The following is an 18648-nucleotide window of genomic DNA, read 5'->3' as shown; positions in this document are numbered from 1 at the left end:
CGGCCGCTGAGTCCGCTGCCTCTTGCCTGCATCGAGCGTCTTCCAGAAACATCTCCTCCAACCAGAAGTTTCATCATTTAACCCTTTCCCAATAGATAGATCATCATAAATCCAATCTCGGGGTCTAAAAATAGCCTTTCCCCTTCTAAAGGCTCTGAGGGGAGACGGCTCTGCTTTCCCTAAGAAAGTTAAAGATGTCCCAACGTGTCATCTGATCCCTCCTCCCTCGCCAGGAGCTGCGTGACATCACATGCCGAACATAAATAAGGGGGCTTTGACCATGGCTCAGGACCACTCTGTCTCGGGACTTCAGCTTCTCTTCTCCTTCCTTTTCGCTCCTCCGTGCTCCTACTCTCCAAAATGGTGTGTTGGTGATTCTGGACGATTTCAATTTTGGGGCGATGGAGTTTCTTGGTCTGGATTTACTCTCTCAAAAGTTTGCAGTAGAATGAAAAAATTGATCTGGTTATCAGGGATTTAAGAAATACCCAGAGTCGAGAAATCCATCACCTTTAGCTTTATTTGGAATGAAATTGCTTTATTTTGTTTCTCATGTGTTTGTTTTTGTGTGTTTTTATACAACAGACGGAGTTCACACCGGACCAGATTGAGGGTAAGTCCAGAAGATGTCCTTAACTTCACAATACCTTCTTGTAATCTAGTCATTAAGTGGAGATTTTCACATTACCGGCCCAACGAGTGGCAGAGTCAGCTGTAGAAGATTCCAAAGTCTTGTCTTTGGTTATCTATTCTAAGACGACCTAGCAGTGTCTTAGACGTGTTAATCCCCAAGTCAAAGGTCAAGATCCCGTCCCTGTGGTCCCCTGTTGAAAGATGTGTCCAGGCAGGCTTTGTTTAGTGTCCAGGGTGTTTTAGTCCAGTTCCAAGGAGGCGTTGGTAACGCCTCAGTCAGCATTCTCAACCCAAGTCTCTATATGGCCTTGGTGTCTCTGTCAGGGTATATCAGTTTGCTCCAAGCAGCAAGCAGGAATGAGGAGGGGTCAGGGTGGGGTGGTACAGCTGTTGCCTCTGGGCGAGCATAAATCTCTCAAAAAGGTCACTTTGAGTTCCTGATGGGCTTGGTAGAGATGACAAACCTTCGTCTGGCCCCCGGTTTTCCTCTTCTCTGCTCAGATACAGCTGTCGCATCCAATTAGCCGCGAACAATGGCAAAAGCATGCAGCTCAGAGTATTTAATCTCTCAATCCAGCCTGGTTTCACACAGCTGTCGCCTACAAGAATGTTGTAGTCATAGAAAACCCAACGATGAGTCTGAAACGTTTAACTCAAAGGATTTTCTTGCCTTCCCCCAGACTTCAAGGAGGCTTTTGGTCTCTTTGATAGAGTTGGTGACAGTCAGGTGGCCTACAACCAGGTGGCCGATATCATGCGCGCTCTGGGCCAGAATCCCACCAACAAGGACGTTGTCAAGATCCTTGGCAACCCCAGCGCCGATGGTAAGAGGCCAGATGTCTTCTAGAGAAGTGGCAGCTGTTTGTCTTGTGTTTCCCTAAGATGAGTGCGATGTGAACCAACAGACATGGCCAACAAGAGGCTGAATTTCGACGCTTTCCTGCCCATGCTGAAGCAGGTTGATACCCTCCCCAAGGGAACCTACGACGACTACGTTGAGGGTCTGCGTGTCTTTGACAAGGAGGGCAACGGAACCGTCATGGGCGCTGAGCTGCGTATTGTGCTGTCCACTCTGGGTAAATTTAGACACGCACAGTTTGCTTAGCGCGGTAGAAATTGAGACGCTGACACAGATCCTTGGGCTTCCACAGGAGAGAAAATGAATGAGACTGAGATTGATGCCCTCATGGCCGGACAGGAAGACGAGAACGGCAGTGTGCACTACGAGGGTAAGCCATCTGTCTTCCAGGTTTGGTTTTTATCGTGACAGGACGCTAATGATCTGAACTTCCTCCTTCAGCTTTCGTCAAGCACATCATGTCTGTGTAAGAGGCCGGCAGCAGGAGTGCTGAAGAAGCTGTAGCTCGCCTACAGACCGCCCGGCAGCGTTCAGGACATCAACGCTGTTTCAAAGACCAACCAAGGAAAGACAAGGACTATGTACAAGGGATGTTGAAGCGAACCCATTTTGTTGTTTATTTTGTTTTCCTTTCCACTTCGTCTCAAAACCTGCTCTCTCAGGACATCGCCTCTTCGTTGTAGACCCCATCACTCGGCCTCTGCTCTCCCCCTGGGGCGCGTCGCCTCTCGCCACATGGGGTGAGGAACGGGGGAGAAGGGGTGACCGCTCACCAAGTGAGGGTAGATCCCTCCCTTCCCACCGCCACCTCATTCAGTCCCATCATCACTGGCCCAGCAATGCCAAAGGTGCTGGAGAAACGATGAGGACAGACCGCCAGAAGTTTCCGCCTCCCTGAAAAGTTGTATTTATTTTCACTCTGAGTCACTTCAGAATAAACTTTTCCACCGTACATCCCACCTGGGCTGATCCTTGATCTTTCATTGCTCTCATTCACAGCTAGAGGTTTCTCTAAACTGCTGCAAATCTGTCAAATCTCACATATAATTTTACTTAATCTTGTGAAATATTACATATTAGGATCTCTACGTGATTTAACCCTGTATTATAATTAAGAATAGATTGATTTTATGCCTTTAAATTTGCAATAAATATTCCTTAAACATGTAAAATATTCAGTAGCATCCCAAGATTCTACTGACTCATTCTTTAAACAAGGTTCAAAATTAGGCCAGACTCATTCTGTTGATCTAAATATGGAAAATTAAAGCATATAAGAGTTTAGGCTGTACAGTCTACAGCAGCCTATACGCTCCAAAGAGCCATATTTGAACTCCGTTTAATTCAATAAAACTTGTTTAGAGCCACAAATAATACATAACTTGTGATTTTACATGAATATTTACAGTTCGAAATTTATCTTTGCAAGAACCACCTTTTTTATTTTTAGGTTTTGGAAGGGAGGAAAAACTAAACAAAAAAGTTAACAAAAGTAGGATGGAAAAAGTGTGGACAAAATGTTTTTAAAAAGCACAAAGTTTCCAATACAATACTCAGAAAATAGATATAAAACACCACTGGTGCTTTTTGTCTCATTCTTTTGTGGAAATGAAATTTTAAAAAACCCAGAAATGGCTAAACCCTGCATTTGTTTCACTACAATATTTATCAAATTTCACATCTTTATCATTTTCAACTAAAGATTACTCATGTCATGCTCCAATGATGATGTTGTGATTCTTAGTTGCCTTAGAATATTATTGAAAAGTTCATTTATTTCAGTAATTGTTCCATCACCAGGTGAAACATATTGTATAGATTAAACAGACAAAGACGGATGTTTTAAAACCATTATTTCTCTTGATTATGGTGATTTTCTGCTGACAGACAATTAAAAACACAAAACTATCAAATTATTCTAACATAGGTCACTATATTCTTAACAAAGATGAAAAAAATCAGCCAAAACGGCGATGGTTTGAAGTGAAGTAGCTGAAATGACTATAAAGAGAGAAGGAGCACGTGGTAAAGCAATTTTCACCTGTTGCTAAAAATGGTTCGTTTCAGCTTTAAACTTACAAGTCGTTTGCTGAAAGCTGGAGGTAGTGATGGCATTTTTCAGAGTTTTTTTTTTCCTTTGGGTTTTAGTGACATAGTTGTAACCCTAGGCCGCAGTTCAATGATCGACTTTGTCATCGTTTCATCGAATCTGCGGCAGTGAAGAGAGGTGCGGCGCTGTCCACTGACCACTGGTGGTGAGTTGGCTCCGGTGGTCGGGGAGGATGCCGGTCAAACCTGGCAGGCCCAAACGTGTTGTGAGGGTCTGCTGGAAATGTCTGGCTGAATACCTTGTGAGACGGAGCTTTAACTCCCATCTCCAGCAGAACTTTTAACAAGTTCCGGGGATGTGGGGGACATTGAGTCTGAGTGGACCATGTTCTGTGCCTCCATTGTCGAGGCGGAGCTGTGGCCGCCTTCGGTGAGGGATGCTGTCAGGCTGAAGAAAGCTTCTGATGGGTACTGGCGGGCGAAGCGGCATGCGGCTCAGGTGGCTGCTGAGGCAAAAACTCGGGCGTGGGAGGAGTTTGCAGAGGCCATGGAGAAAGACTTCCGCACGGCTTCGAGGCGATTCTGGTCCACCATCCAGTGTCTCAGGAGGGGGAAGCAGTACGGCACCAACACTGTTTATAGTGGCGATGGTGTGCTGCTGACCTTAACTCTGGACGTTGTGGCAGAATACTTAGAAGACCTCCTCAATCCCACCAACATGCCAACCATTGAGGAAGCTAAGCCTGGGGACTCTGGGTTGGGCTCTCCAATCTGTGGAGACGAGGTCGCCAAGGTGGTTAAAAAGCTCCTCGGTGGCAGGGCCCCAGGGGTGGATGAGAATCGCCTGGAGTTCCTTAAAGCTCTGGATGTTGTAGGGTTTGTTGGCTGACGTGACTGTAATATTGCATGGACATCGGGGGCAGTTCCCCTGGATTGGCAGACCAGGGTGGTGATTCCCCCTGTTCAAAAAGGGGGACCGGAGGGTGTGCTCCAATTATAGGGGAGTCACACTCTTATGCCTCCATGACAAGGTCTATTCAGGGGTCCTGGAGAGGAGGGTCCATCGGACAGTCGAACCTCGCACTCAGGAAGAGCAGTGTGGTTTTCGTCTTGGTCGTAGAACACTGGACCAGCTCTACACCCTCAGCAGGGTCCTGGAGGGTGTGTGGGAGTTCGCCCAACCAGTCTGCATGTGTTTTGTGGACTTCGACCGTGCCCCTCTGGGAGCTCTGTAGGGGGTTCTCCGGGGGTATGGGGCACCGGGCCCTTTTATACGGGCTGACAGGTCCCTGTATGACCGGTGTCAGAGTCTGGTCCGCATTGCCGGCAGTAAGTCGGGCTGCCAACCCTTGTCACCGATTCTGTTCATTACTTTTATGGACAGAATTTCTAGGCGCAGCCAAGGTGTTGAGGGGATCCGTTTTGGTGGCCTTAGGATCTCATCTCTGCTTTTTGCAGACGATGTGGTCCTACTGGCCTCATCAGGTCATGATCTGCAGCTCTCGCTGGAGCGGTTTGCAGCTGAGTGTGAAGCGGCCGGGATGAGGATCAGTGCCTCCAAATCCGAGGCCATGATCTTGAGCCAGAAAAGGGTAGAGTGCCTTCTCCAGGCCGGAGGGGGTGTCCTGCCCCAAGTGGAGGAGTTCATGTATCTTGGGATCTTGTTCATGAATAAGGAAAGAAGGGAGCGGGAGATCGACAGGCGGATTGGCACAGCGTCTGCAATCAAGCGGGCGCTGTACTGGTCCGTCGTGGTGAAGAGAGAGCTGAGCCAAAAAGCGAAGCTCTTGATTTACCGGTCGATCTACGTTCCCACCCTCATCTATGGTCATGAGCTTTGGGTCATGACCGAACGAACGAGATCGCGGATACAAGTGGCAGAAATGGGTTTTCTCCGTAGGGTGTCTGGGCTCTCCCTTAGAGATAGGGTGAGAAGCCCAGTCATCCAGGAGGGACTCAGAGTAGAGCTGCTGCTCCTTTGAGAGGAACCAGTTGAGGTGGCACGGGCATCTGGTCAGGAGGCCTCCTGGATGCCTCCCTGGCGAGGTATTCCAGGAACGTCCCACCGGGAGGAGGCCCTGGGAAAGACCCAGGACACGCTGGAGGGACTATGTCTCTCGGCTGGCCTGGGAACGCCTTGGGATTCCCCCTGAGGAGCTGGAACAAGTGGTCGGGGAGAGGGAAGTCTGGGCCTCCCTTCTGAAGCTGCTACCCCCGCAATGAATGAATGAATGAATGGATGGATGGAGGGAGGGAGGGAGGAGATCACTAAGTAAGATCACTTCTTAGTCTCTGATTTGTTCTTAGAGCAGAACAGTGACTAGGTTGCTCTAAATAAAGAATGAAACTGAGGAACACAAAACAACCCAAGAACCTGACACATCCTCCAAAGTCGTGAGGAAAATAAGCTGTGATTTAGAAAAGAAGGAGAGGATCCTGAATAGTTTCTTCCACGTGGAGTCTATAATGTCACCAGTTTCATTTACTTCCTCAAGACTGTCCTCCCCTTTCGTTTCTGAATTTACTTTTGTTTCCATTTGGTGGTAGAAAAAGCACAACTTGTGGTCATTAGCTCCAAATAAAGGTAATGGAATCAGTTCTTAATGTCTGACTCTGAAATCAGGAAATAACTGCAGATACAGTAGTTCCTGTCAAGAGTAAAGCGGGTTGTTGTTCAGCAGAGATCTGCGGTCTGCCCATGGAGGAAGCGGAAAGGAGCCGCGACTCTTCCCGCTGCCTTACCCCCTGTAGGCAGCCTGAGACGGAGCGGATATCCGCTGTAGATCGCCTCGTCTTGACATTCGCTCCAGAGCTCCGCTACAAACTGCAGATTGGCCTCAAATGACACGTTATTCCTGATCTGCACCAGTCAGTGTTGCTGACCGATCCCCACGGATCAAACTGAAGATCTGATGAGTTGACGTGAATTCAGCGCCATGGATCGGGCGGAGGAAAAGAAGAAAAAAAGAAGGAGAAAGTTGAAGAGCGCTTCAATTGGAAAAGTGTGAGATCACCAACTCCAAGATCACACGAATTTCAGCATGGTAACAGATTTTCTACATCTGTTTGCTTCAAGGTTTCTTTGTGTGTCACCAAATGTCTTCACAGACATAGAAGTGACGTGAGAACAGGGCTCCCAGATGTGGAGAGTGAGAAGAAGAGCCTCAGTTTCTTTCAGCGGAAAGTCCCAACGTATAAAAAAAGGTAAGCTGTTTCTAAATGTTGTGATGTAAAATGTAACTGAGTCAGTTTTAAAATGTTTATCTTTATGTAGCAGTCAGTATGGGTTTTGTAATATACTGTATATATATATATATATATATATATATATATATATATATATATATATATATATATATATATATATATATACTCCACTTCAATGGCCTTCAATGGCCTTATACTGGAAAAAATATCTGTCCGACTGGACAAGAAACATAACCGCAGTGAAGTTAGTTTCAAGTTGGATGTTGGATATTCACGCTGCGCGGAGTAAGCGGCGTTTAGCTCAAGGTTGATCCGATTTATGAACGTTAATGTCGGCCAGGTTCACTTAGGGACCGTCAACAAAATTCCGAACCAAACACTGTCAAACACACGCAAATTGTCTTGTGATCAACTGACACACACACAAAAAAGGTGGCAATTCATGCTATTACATGAGACACACTATCCTCTATTAACATTTTAAGTGATATATAATATTTTAAACAATTTTAATATTAAATCTAATTGGTGATTTTGAGTAAATATGTCCAACGTGTTACATGACCTAGAAGCTATTGAAGAAAAAATACTAACTTTTGATCAAAAAAAAAAAAAAAAAAAGCTAAAAACTAAAATATGACCTAAAATGAAATAACAATAAGTGTGCCTCATCTATAGAACAATTTCACACTGATCTGTGTCAGTGGGGCACACCTTTTGGAAGCTATTGAAGAAAACATGATATTATTTAAGTGATCTAAATATGGTGTCACAGGACTAGCACATGAAAGGCTAGTTATTTAGAGATAAATAATCCAAGATCTTACTCGTGTAAACTGTGGAGTACCACAGGGGTGAATCATTGGACCAAAACTTATTTACACATCAATGGACCTTACCAAGCTCCGCCCACAACCGACTCACGTGACCGCAAGTCTCACAAACAAAGCCTCGCGTTGCGTTGTTTCTATGTAAACGTGACTCGATTAGTGCATCATTTCTACCGGATTTTCACAATATATCAGCTAATACAATGGACAGAGGAACTAACAAGTTCATGTCATCATCTGGGAGCAGGTTACTGGTTTCTCAGTCACAAGCTGGTTGCAAACCTGAGGCCAGCAGGTGTCAGTCAGTTATAGTAGATCTGAAATTTGACCTCAATATGAGAAGCTACAGACTGATAGGAGGAACCAAAGAGCTCTGTAAAGGTAAAGGAAAATCTTCTGAAGTTGGGATATAATTAATTTAATTTCACATAATTACCACAGTAGAAGCCATTTGTTTGTAAAAAAAAATGTTATAAAATATATTTGTTCTATTTAATGTTTGTTGTGAATGACGTAAACTCACAAACGAACGAGGTAATTAGTCCAACGTTTAGAAACTACAGCGGCTGTAATGCGCCACAGCAAAGGTAAACAAAGGTAAAATAACCTGAACAGGTGATCAACTCAAAACCACTCCTACCTTTTTACTCTCTCTCTCTCTTTGTAGTTTAAGAACACCTGTTACCGTGGCAACCGCCTGCCCCCCGCAAGACGAGCCAAGATTACGTTAAAAACATAACATTCAGTCCGTTACGATATCAAGTTTCCAGGCTTGATTTTTATTTCTCGATTATTAATCAGCGCTTCCCTGAACAGTGATGGTTGATTGACTAGCTGTACTTGGTGCTAACGCGGCTAACACGAGTAACAGTTTAGTCCAAAGCCTTTTCTGCTAAAATAAAATCTTTAGTGTATGTCAGATACAGACACATTGCATATTGATCTGTTTAGCTAACGTAAGACTGTGTAGCAGACAGGCTTCAAGGTGTAGAAGTTGTATCAGTTCTGCCATTATGCTGTACTTAGCTAACGGGAAGCTAAGTGTGTTTGTGAGACGGCCACGCACGTGACCTCGTAGAATGGGCATCAGCCAATGAAAAGCGGCCCCTCTGGTAAGGTCCATGATCTCCATTACATACACAGACAAATACAAAGTATTCTCTATGCAGATGACACCACTTTTTTTCTATTCTGTTGAAAATTTGACACATCTGTTGGATGTAGTTAAAAAGGATTTGAGTATCATAAAAACATGGCTGAATGTAAACAAATTATAAGTGAATGTTGATATTTAGCAATAGACTGTTGATGTAGATGATGATGGGGTTGTGATTAAACACAAATGACCCAGAGGAAGGCTGAGACACATTGGTCTGCAAATGAAGTTGTTTCCTAGGACTTTAAGTATTGCTGGAGTCGTCACCTTAGTAGATTTTTTTTTAACCCTCTCCACTCGAATCGGAGCTAAAAATGTTTTGGATTTCTACCGTAATTCTTTACTAGCAGGACGTTCTCAAAACGCAACGAGAGATCTGATGAAAATTAAAAAGAGAGATCATATCTCTCCTGTTTTAGCTTCCCTTGATGATCTGACCCTCCTCTTCCTTGCAGGGCGGGATTTGCTGGAGTCCATAAGTCGAGAGGGAAACTGAGGAAGTGTAAGTCTTTAAAACAGCTCACATTCGACCATTATACATTCAGGAGTCATAATCTAATTAGGAAGGCACAGTGCCCTCCACACTTACTGGGACCCCCAGTAAAGGCTGGACACAAAATGCAGATAAGATTGTCGGCCCCTGCTGGCCAGGAGGAGTGAATACTTCAATCTGCTGGATTTCCTTACAAACTTCAGAAATAATGAACTGAACTTGACTGCATCGTTTGGACACTAGAATCAGCTGGAATGGAAATGATTGGACTCACCGGGGCTTTTTTTGTTTTGTTTGTTTGCTTTTATAAAGTACCAACGACATGTAGTGAGCTGTCGTCGTATAAATAAACTGAAATTACCATGTACTACTCCTACTCGTCAAACTCTTGATCCACCATCAACAGGTTGAATGAAGAGCAGCTCCTCGAAATCTCCAGCTCACGATAGTCAAGCCTTCAAGATTGCCATCTTTCTGCCCACCGCAGAGGCTTTACGCCCCACACACCAGAACACACCAGTATGTCTGTCTATCCATCCATCCATCCATCCATCCATCCATCCATCCATCCATCCATCCAAAGTTTTGGACAGCGATATGTCCTGGTTTGAAAACCAGAAACCACACTGAGCTTTCAGAGCTCGCTTTTTTTGTTTGATAATCATCTGATTCACATGAGTATTTATTTCCAGTATTTATTAGAATGTATTTCACAATGGAAATTACACTTATCTGCAGCTGGTTTGACAAACTAATAAAGAAATCTTTGGCTTGTGGTAAAATTAATTGTAATTGGGTATCTCTGATAGCTGCATCTGCATGTCCATTTCATAATTAATTGGCAAATTAATTATGAAAATAATTAATTTCAAGGTGACTCTGACACCAGTCAGAGTGAAAAAAATCTCTAATCTTCACTCTCTTTTCTAAATCTGTGAGACTATGCCACTGTAATATAATATCGTTCACTTTTTGAGCATCTTTATGCGTGGAGCTGAATTGTGGTTTTTTTCTCCCTTCAGATTCTTGCAGTCTCACCTTCGACTCGAACACGGTTCACAGAAACCTGGAGCTGTCTGATAACGGCAGGAAGGTGACCTGGGTGAGCACGGCTCAGTCATACCCGGATCACCCAGACAGGTTTGACGGCTGGTGGCCCCAGCTGCTGTGCAGTGATGGTCTGACTGGTCGCTGCTACTGGGAGGTGGAGTGGAGCGGAGTGGTGTACATTTCAGTGAGCTACAGAGGGATCAGCAGGGGAGGATACAGTATGTTTGGCTGGAATGACCAGTCCTGGAGTCTGAAATGCTGCGATCTTGATGATGGTTACTCTGTCTGGCACAAAAACAAAGGAAAACTTGCTGCCTCATCTCACATTGACCCCTCCTCCTCTGACTCCGCCTCCTCTGACTACGAATCCTCTGACCCCGCCTCTTCTGACTCCGCCTCTTCTGACTCCGCCTCTTCCGACTCCGCCTCCTCTGACTATGAATCCTCTGCCTCCACCTCCTCTGACTCCTCCTTTGCTGACTCCGCCTCCTCTGGCTCGTGCAACAGAGTAGCAGTGTATGTGGACTGTCCTGCTGGCATCCTGTCCTTCTACAGAATCTCCTCTGGCTCCCTGGTCCATCTCCACACTTTCAGAACCACTTTCTCTGAACCCATCTATCCCGGCTTTGGGTTCTGGTGTCCTGGATCCTCAGTGTCTTTCTGTCAAGTTGAGTAGAAAATTTCCTCCTATTAGAAAACACATGGCGACACTTTATTGGAAGGGGTGTGCATAAGACTGACATGACACTGTCATAAACATAATATAACACCTGCTATGTACATGGAGGGTTCATGACTGGTTATGACCATTGTCAAGAAGTATCATTCTGTATATAATGACACTTTTAATGGACTTTTAATGTAAGTTTTTGTGCAACTTTGCATTAAAAGTGTCATTATTTAACAAATGACTGGTTCATGTAAATAGCACGTTATGTCATGTTTATGACAGTGTTATGTTAGTTTTACACACACCCCTTCAAACAAAGTGTTGCCAAACACATTATTGTGGCATAAATGGTCCACATTATTTCTTATGTCATACTTTTTAACTACTTATTTTAAAATGTCAATGTTCAATTGCTTAGCTCTACAATTTCTATTGTCTCAGGATTTAAAACCAAAGCTTCTGGCTAGGCAGATGGGATCTCCATGCACATCATCCCAACCTGATTGGTCTGATGATCACTCAAAGTTGGTCAAGGTGAGTGTTGCCGTTTAAAAGCATCTAGCAAGAAAACAAAAAACAATTATCAATCTGAGACAGGAATAATCCCATGTTTCAAAAATCAGTTTCAATGGCACCAATGGGTTGGACAATTCAAAGAAAGAATGTGGCATTAAAATGATTTAAAGGTTTATAAACCATTGGACCCACACTGCTACTTCAGTTCCAAAGATGTGAAATCAAGGATAAACATCTAATGGGAAATGTCCTGTACTGGTGTATTGCTTTATCCAGTCCAAAGGATTCCAAAGATTCTCATGCCATTCAGTCAGTGGAGAGCTACTGGGTAGTAGCCACAGCTGCCCTCTGACCACCACCAGTCAAACACTGGACAACACACACAAACACACACAGGACAAACATTTGGCTCAGATTTTGTGTTTCATAACTTTAGATTTCAATAGAAAATATTTGATGTTGTTTGTACATTTCAGGCTCCGTCAAGCTTCAGACCCCAAGTGGAAACTCACAATTTGCATGTTTCATACAGGTAAACAACACTGTTGACTTTTTCACTCAAAATAATTCTGAACATATTTAATATTAACACATAATTCAGTGTTTCTAGGTGATTATTGGGTCAAACCCAGCTATGGTTCATTGTTGTGTTCATGGAGTCACTTTGTGTGTTACAGGTTCCGGTGTCCAGGTCCGGGTGTGTTCGAGTGCTCTTTGACCGGTCTGGTGTTCGTTGTGACCCAGCCGGCCAAACTGTGTTACAGGATCATCCAATGGGACGAGAGCATCCTTCAGCCAGCTGGGAAGACCCCTGCTGGGCCCCTGTACAGCATCAGCTGTTCTCCTAACTCAGTGTGTGGGCTCCACCTTCCACACTGCCAAGACACAGACAGTAAGTTACTGGAAACTGAAAAGAACTCGTCTGATTCAGAGTATTATTGATTCTACATTGTAAACCTGTGAAATCTGAAGCTGCTGCTGTAAGCAGAAACCAGTGTGCTGGTGTGTTTGTCCTCAGTGTTGCCCAGTGAAGGCCTGCTGTCTGTGGTTCATGTTTTCTCTGATGATGGACTGAACTTGCTGAAGCCTCTGGAGATCACTGACACGCAGTTCGCTGACACAACGATGAGAGGACAGAAGGATTAGACCGAGTTCAGGAACTGGAAGCTCATCATTATTATTTTTTTATTCCACAGCATTGAGCCGTTTTTGTTAGGGCGTTGTACTAAATGTTACACAAAATAAATAAAGAAATTTAAATTCAAAAATCCTTTATTGGTCCCAAAGGGAAATTCAAAAGTAATTCTGGTTTGAATTCAGAGTAGTGGTCGGCGAACACACACACTGATCTCTTAGCAAAATGAAATATGAACTATGTGTATTTCATGATCTCTATGCCTTTGAGTTGTTTTATCAGATCATTATATAATGTTTTTGTCCTGCTCTTTCTATCCAGAACACTCACAAGATGACGTCCAATCAAGTGTCACAGTCCAGTCACAGGTGAGATGCTTATTGTTCTCAGTTCATAATAATTTCAGACTTACTAACAAGAAGAGGAGCATAAAACCAAGATTTCATAAGTAAACAATAAACTGGTTGGGCATTTTTTAGGAGACTGAATAATTCAAATTTTTAAGCAGAAATACACAACCTGCTCTTTTCTCAAAGGATGGAAGTAGTCAACCAAAAAACGGGCCAGTGAAAAGTCTGAAGGTAGATGTTCTTCTTCCAGCAAAATATGTAAATATAAGATTTTAGCAACCACCCTTTCTTTAAAGCGTTCCAAATGACAGAAGGTGGATATAAAAACCAATCGACTTGTCCATTTCCTGTAGGTGGAAATTCACTGTTTTAATCCCAAACAGAGTCCTAACCTCCATGTTGACCTGCTGAACATCCTGGATGAGCTGAATGTGGAAGAGTTCAGCAGGTTTAAGTGGTTCCTGAGGAACGGACCGCAGAGCCGTGGCTTCAGAGTGAGAGAGTCTGCAGAGAGAGAGGAGGTGGTGGACCGGCTGCTGCATCGATACAGCCCTGAAGAAGTTCTTCAAGCTGTGAAGACGACATTAAAGAGTATTGGCAGGAATGATCTGGTGGAGCGATTATAATTTTTTTTTAAAAGAACTCCAGTTACTTTTTTCCACAGAATCATCTTAGTGACTGTTTGTTTCAGTCATTTTGATGGTTTCTAGTTGGCAGGATGTGAGTTTATATTTTAAATGTCTTTGAAATTTTGAGATTAATTGTAGAAATTTTCCAGAAAAAAACTTGAAAACACTCAACACTTGCCAGTCAGAAATTTCCATGTTTTCTGTTAGAAATTTTCTGAGGTTAATCTCAAAGTTTCTGAGTTTTTTCTTACAAATTTTGGACTTTTTGAAATCAGGAATTTTCACGTTTTCTCTGGAACCAATGGCAAAAGTTCATCTTTTTAGCCTGGAAAATGATTTCACACAAATTTAATTTCATTCTGTTTTTATATCAATCCATAATTTTTTGTGTACTTCTAATTGTCATGAAGTAGAAAATATTTTTTTTCATTCTCAGAATCATTTTATATTTCACTGTCAGCTAATTTTTAAATACCGAGAGCACCTTTTGTCTCCAATTCAACCCTATTAAAGTTGAAAACAACTGCCCCCTTGTGGTAATAAGATGAAGTAAAGTAAAAAAAAATAACGAAAACTATCTATTTTCGATGACACTTTAAACAATCTTGATATAAAATAAATCTATGTATAAATCTATATTATTTGTTTTTGATATTTTTCATTCATTTAGAAGTAGATATCTAGAATAGTGATGTTTAATTAGTTATTACCACCAGATGGCAGCACGCAGTAAGAACCCGCCTGTTTCTCTTTACAAAAAGACGAATCATAAGGAATACAGAAGGAAAAGAGGTCTCACTCTGCTGCTTTTTTGTGGACAAACGTGAAATCATGTGAAATGTACTTACTTAATTTAATTTCATAGTGATCTGCAAATATGTGTGTTGATTTAAGCAAAACATCGAATCAAAACATTATAAAATTTCTGTCGCATTTATTGCATAAAGCGACCGAGTGATGAGTCTTCACACGAGCTAGACGATCTCTGCTCGTCTCGCTTCTCGGTGTTTGTGTTTGTGTTGTTCGAAGATGTTTCTGAAGAAGGTTGTCCAGTCGGGCATTTCTGGATTTAGAAATGTCTCTGGACGGGGAGGACAGGTGTTGTCTGCAGCTGCGGCCAGGTGAAACACGTCACTTCCTTTCTCACTCACTACCAGGCATACCCCAAAAACAAAACATCTGCTGTGGGGAGAAAATCACAGTTTTTCCACGCTAAAATACACCTTGTGATTTACTGCAGCCATATTTGACGTCACACAGTGACGAAAGTGTAAAATTTTATATTTAACTCAGAGTTGGGCCGTAAATGGGTCACAATGACCTTTGACACTTCGTTCATAGTTAGCTGTGACGTCAGTTGATGTTATCAGTGCCTTAAAACTTTATTTCTAACGATACAAATGCAAAATTCAGTGTGCTTTATTAAGAAGTTTAACACAAAGAGGTGGAAGGAAAACATGGAGAATTTTTCTGCTTTAAATTGAAACTTTTTGACGCTTAAGCAAAAGTAGTAGTGGCAGCATCATGCTGTGGGGAAACGTTTTCTTTCAACGTGCTTCGTTCTGTGTGTCTGAACAGGAAGCGGCACTCTCAGGCCGAGCAGCAGGGCTCAGCGGTCACCTCCGTCCGACCGGAGACGTCCACCGCCAAAACCCTGATGGACATCGGCACCCGGCGCATCTACAACGAGGACCACGACATCTTCAGGCAAAGCGTCCGCCGCTTCTTCCAAGAGGAAGTGGTGCCGCACCACAAGGAGTAGGTGGTTGCAGGAACCCGACGTCAGGAGAGAGGTTCTCCTCCCGTTGACTTCCTGTTTGTGCTCCCAGATGGGAAAAGGCAGGCGAGGTGAGCAGGGAGTTGTGGGAGAAGGCCGGAGAGCAAGGCCTGCTGGGAGTGATGATCCCGGAGGAGCACGGCGGCATCGGAGGAGACACGTTTTCTGCTGCTATCACCTGGGAGGAGCAGTGAGTCCACACTTCCTACTCTGACTGTACCGCAATTAGAGTTTTGAAAATGCTGGAATTTTGCTGAATGAGTTTTTTTCTGGTAACCATCTTTCCTCAGAATGTACTGTAACTGTACCGGGCCGGGTTTCTCTCTGCACTCGGACATCGTCATGCCGTACATTGTAAACTACGGCAGCAAGGAACAGATCGAGCGCTTCATTCCCTCCATGACTGCTGGCAAACACATCGGCGCCATCGCCATGACGGAGCCGGGCGCAGGCAGGTGAGGACCCCAGTCCTACTTCCTTTGTTTATGTCACAGATTGACCGGTCAGACACGGTGTTAACCCGTCGGTTTCCTGCGGCAGCGACCTCCAGGGAGTACGGACGTACGCCAAGAAGGACGGCAGTGACTGGATCCTCAACGGGAACAAGGTAAAGCCGCTGCTGTTCCTCTGGACGGCGCCATCGGCTTCATTCGCTTCCTTCCTCTCAGGTGTTCATCTCCAACGGCTGGATGGCGGACGTGGTGGTGGTCGTCACAGTGACCGACCGCGAGGCGAAAACGGCGGCCCATGGCATCAGTCTGTTCCTGGTGGAGAACGGTATGAAGGGCTTCCAGAAGGGCCGGAAGCTGGAGAAGATCGGCCTGAAGGCGCAGGTAGAGCAGTTTTTTCTTCTTGTTTGAGAACATCTTGACGTCAGGACGCTGAATTGGTCTGGATCTGTTTGAAAGGACACAGCGGAGCTGTTCTTTGAGGACGTGCGTCTCCCAGCCAGTGCTCTGCTGGGAGAACTCAACAAGGGTTTCTACTACCTGATGAATGAGCTGCCACAGGTCTAAACACACACCCATGCAAGCACACCCCCACACACACATAGGTCCTCCTGAACCCTGACCCTCAGTGATGGCTTTTGCTGCCAGGAGCGTCTGTTGATTGCTGACATGGGCATATCCAGCTGTGAGTTTATGTTCGAGGAGACCAGGAACTACGTTCTGCAGAGGAAGGCCTTTGGGAAGACTGTCGCCCACCTCCAGGTCTGTTTAATTCCCCTAACACACTCGAGCAGGGGGCGGGACTTAGCAACCAGAGAGAATAGCAATATTTTGGGGGCTTGTCCGGGATTTTCTTCTGTTTTTGCAAGGCAAATTTTGAGCAGGACCAGACTCTTTGATTACTATCTCAACTATAAGAGGTCGTGTTGCCCCTCCAGTTAAACCCTGAACCAGTCTTTCGTGGACATGTAAGATAATTATTGGCTGCCCTGGTGAAGATTCCTAAGACCCTTTAAATAAATTAGCATAATTCAAGTATATTCAGTCACAATGCCATGATGTCTAGCAAAATTCTCTGGAACTTTGGAAAAAAATCTAGTGACAGGTTTAAGCACCTAGAACATCAAAACGCAAGACACAGGAAAAGACCAGAGTTAGTTTCTTTTCACTCGCAAGGAGAACGGACAGAGATGTGCTTCAGTTACAATCTCCACCTATTCTGAAAATACATTCTGCTGCACCTCTTTTTATTGAAAATCATCCCTAGTTACAATGCACGTTTCAGCTCTTATCAAAACATATGCAGCTGCAACGTGATTCACAATTTTATAAGATAAACTAGAACATTTACTACGAACAGTATGACTGAATAAGGCTAATCAGCAAAATTACGCTATAAACTATCTTATTATTAAACATGAAGAATATAATGTCCTTCTGCTGAGCAGCCGTCTGATTAGAACAAGCTGGCGCCGGCTGGCTCTGCATCCTTCAGCAGGGCCTCCTTCAACATACTCAGAAACATACTGATTAGTATTTATATAGGTTATTATTTTAATTCTATCAACTAGGCCCACAGCATCCCAGATCCTCCACCATACTTAACAGTGAGAATGAGGTGATTCCTCTAAAGCACATGGCTCCACTTAAAGTGGATCAAACTGTATGCTTACAGTCATATTCAATAAATAAGAATATGCTTTCTGATGAAGCTCGTTTGTCAGATTAAGAGGAACTTTTGAAGATAACAACCAACTGCATTTCTGTATAATAAAATGCTCTTTTTTTTGGTCTGACATAATATTCTGATTTTAAATGTCTTGTTTTAGTTAACCATAAACAGAATGTCATCACAATTAACAGAATTGAAGGCTTTCAACCAACAAAAAATTACATATTTAAACAAGCTTTTTAACAATTTATGTAATAGGTTTGTATGTTTGTCATGGTAAGGTAGTTTGGCTTGCCATGCAGATGTTATCTACCTTCTTCCAAAACGTGCTTTATTTACTTCAAATTCTTTAGTTCTTGATAAAAACTAGTCCTCTGTCATGTTCAGACCGTGCAGCACAAGCTGGCGGAGCTGAAGACGGAGATCTGCGTGGGTCGTGTTTTCATGGATAACTGCCTGCAGCTCCTCTCAGAGCGCCGCCTGGACCCCACCACCGCCTCCATGGCCAAGTTCTGGTGAGAAACCTGTGCTGGCAGACGGTTAGCAGATGGTTAGCAGCCGCTGACCTACAGCTGACCGCCTGCCTGTCTCCTGCAGGGCGTCGGAGCTCCAGAACAAGGTGGCCACCGAGTGCCTGCAGCTCCATGGAGGCTGGGGCTACATGTGGGAGTACCCCATCGCTAAGTAGGTGGAGTAGCTTAGGGGTGGTGGGGGCCTGAGTGATGTCTGCTTCAGCCTGACTCTGTGTGTGTGTGTGTGTGTGTGTGTGTGTGTGTGTGTGTGTGTGTGTGTGTGTGTGTGTGTGTGTGTGTGTGTGTGTGTGTGTGTGTGTTTCAGGGCATTTGTGGACTCCAGGGTTCAGCCCATCTACGGAGGAACCAATGAGATCATGAAGGAGCTGATCGCACGCGGCATCATGAGCCAGAAGTGAGACTGAAGGAACATTTGATGCTCCTCAGTACCAAGAAAGTTAGGGATATAGTTGAAAGAATAGTTGGACTATTTCAAATCTGGCTGACGTAATTTAAATCATTTCTAATAAAAGTCTGATTATTTTAGATAAATAAGCTAAAAGGTGAGACTTCTGTTAACTGATCTGTTATTTGCTTTGTGTCTCAGATTTGTGCCAATCTGAAATAAATATATGACGGTATCTGCATCTCGATTATATGT

At 43.9% G+C, this 18648-nt stretch overlaps 2 protein-coding genes across 16 annotated transcripts; both read left to right on the top strand.

Annotated features, from left to right (window-relative positions):
* The first annotated feature begins 254 nt into the window (after window positions 1–254).
* On the top strand, window positions 255–2451 carry LOC102222004 (myosin light chain 3, skeletal muscle isoform). The gene is made up of 6 exons (XM_005802536.3): window positions 255–363; window positions 586–613; window positions 1314–1457; window positions 1539–1709; window positions 1785–1862; window positions 1934–2451. The coding sequence occupies exons 1-6, from the start codon at window positions 361–363 to the stop codon at window positions 1960–1962; spliced, it is 453 nt and encodes a 150-aa protein (XP_005802593.2). The 5' UTR covers window positions 255–360; the 3' UTR covers window positions 1963–2451.
* Window positions 2452–6232: 3781 nt separating this feature from the next.
* On the top strand, window positions 6233–18628 carry acadl (acyl-CoA dehydrogenase long chain). Of its 15 annotated transcripts, XM_023329288.1 has the most exons (12): window positions 12273–12355; window positions 12920–12966; window positions 15156–15335; window positions 15407–15544; window positions 15645–15809; window positions 15895–15961; window positions 16023–16187; window positions 16263–16364; window positions 16452–16565; window positions 17863–17990; window positions 18073–18159; window positions 18313–18628. In XM_023329288.1, the coding sequence occupies exons 2-12, from the start codon at window positions 12932–12934 to the stop codon at window positions 18404–18406; spliced, it is 1275 nt and encodes a 424-aa protein (XP_023185056.1). In that variant the 5' UTR covers window positions 12273–12355; window positions 12920–12931; the 3' UTR covers window positions 18407–18628. The 15 variants fall into 15 exon arrangements, 11 of the variants coding, with proteins under 11 accessions (XP_023185048.1, XP_023185053.1, XP_023185054.1 ...); XM_023329279.1 differs by lacking the exons at window positions 15895–15961; window positions 16023–16187; window positions 16263–16364; ... (2 more) ...; window positions 18073–18159; window positions 18313–18628 and adding exons at window positions 6251–6543; window positions 6618–6745; window positions 9190–9236; ... (1 more) ...; window positions 11389–11481; window positions 11940–11995 and having other exon boundaries at window positions 12141–12355; window positions 15645–15757; XM_023329287.1 differs by lacking the exons at window positions 12273–12355; window positions 12920–12966 and adding an exon at window positions 14247–14698.
* The last annotated feature ends 20 nt before the right edge of the window (window positions 18629–18648 follow it).

The sequence above is a fragment of the Xiphophorus maculatus genome, chromosome 24 (genome assembly GCF_002775205.1).
Source record: "Xiphophorus maculatus strain JP 163 A chromosome 24, X_maculatus-5.0-male, whole genome shotgun sequence".
Classification (NCBI taxonomy): domain Eukaryota; kingdom Metazoa; phylum Chordata; class Actinopteri; order Cyprinodontiformes; family Poeciliidae; genus Xiphophorus; species Xiphophorus maculatus.
The sequence above is the reverse complement of the archived record's forward strand: the minus strand, read 5'-3'. Positions and strand labels throughout refer to the sequence as shown.

Excerpts from the sequence above, each read along its gene's own strand:
- LOC102222004 (XM_005802536.3), top strand. Across the intron at positions 1,710-1,784 it reads TATTGTGCTGTCCACTCTGG|GAGAGAAAATGAATGAGACT; the intron begins GTAAATTTAGAC and ends GGGCTTCCACAG. Across the intron at positions 1,863-1,933 it reads CGGCAGTGTGCACTACGAGG|CTTTCGTCAAGCACATCATG; the intron begins GTAAGCCATCTG and ends TTCCTCCTTCAG.
- acadl (XM_023329278.1), top strand. The coding sequence starts at position 6,478 with ATGGATCGGGCGGAGGAAAAGAAGAAAAAAAGAAGGAGAAAGTTGAAG. Across the intron at positions 12,356-12,919 it reads ACACTGCCAAGACACAGACA|AACACTCACAAGATGACGTC; the intron begins GTAAGTTACTGG and ends CTTTCTATCCAG. Across the intron at positions 12,967-13,134 it reads GTGTCACAGTCCAGTCACAG|GATGGAAGTAGTCAACCAAA; the intron begins GTGAGATGCTTA and ends CTTTTCTCAAAG.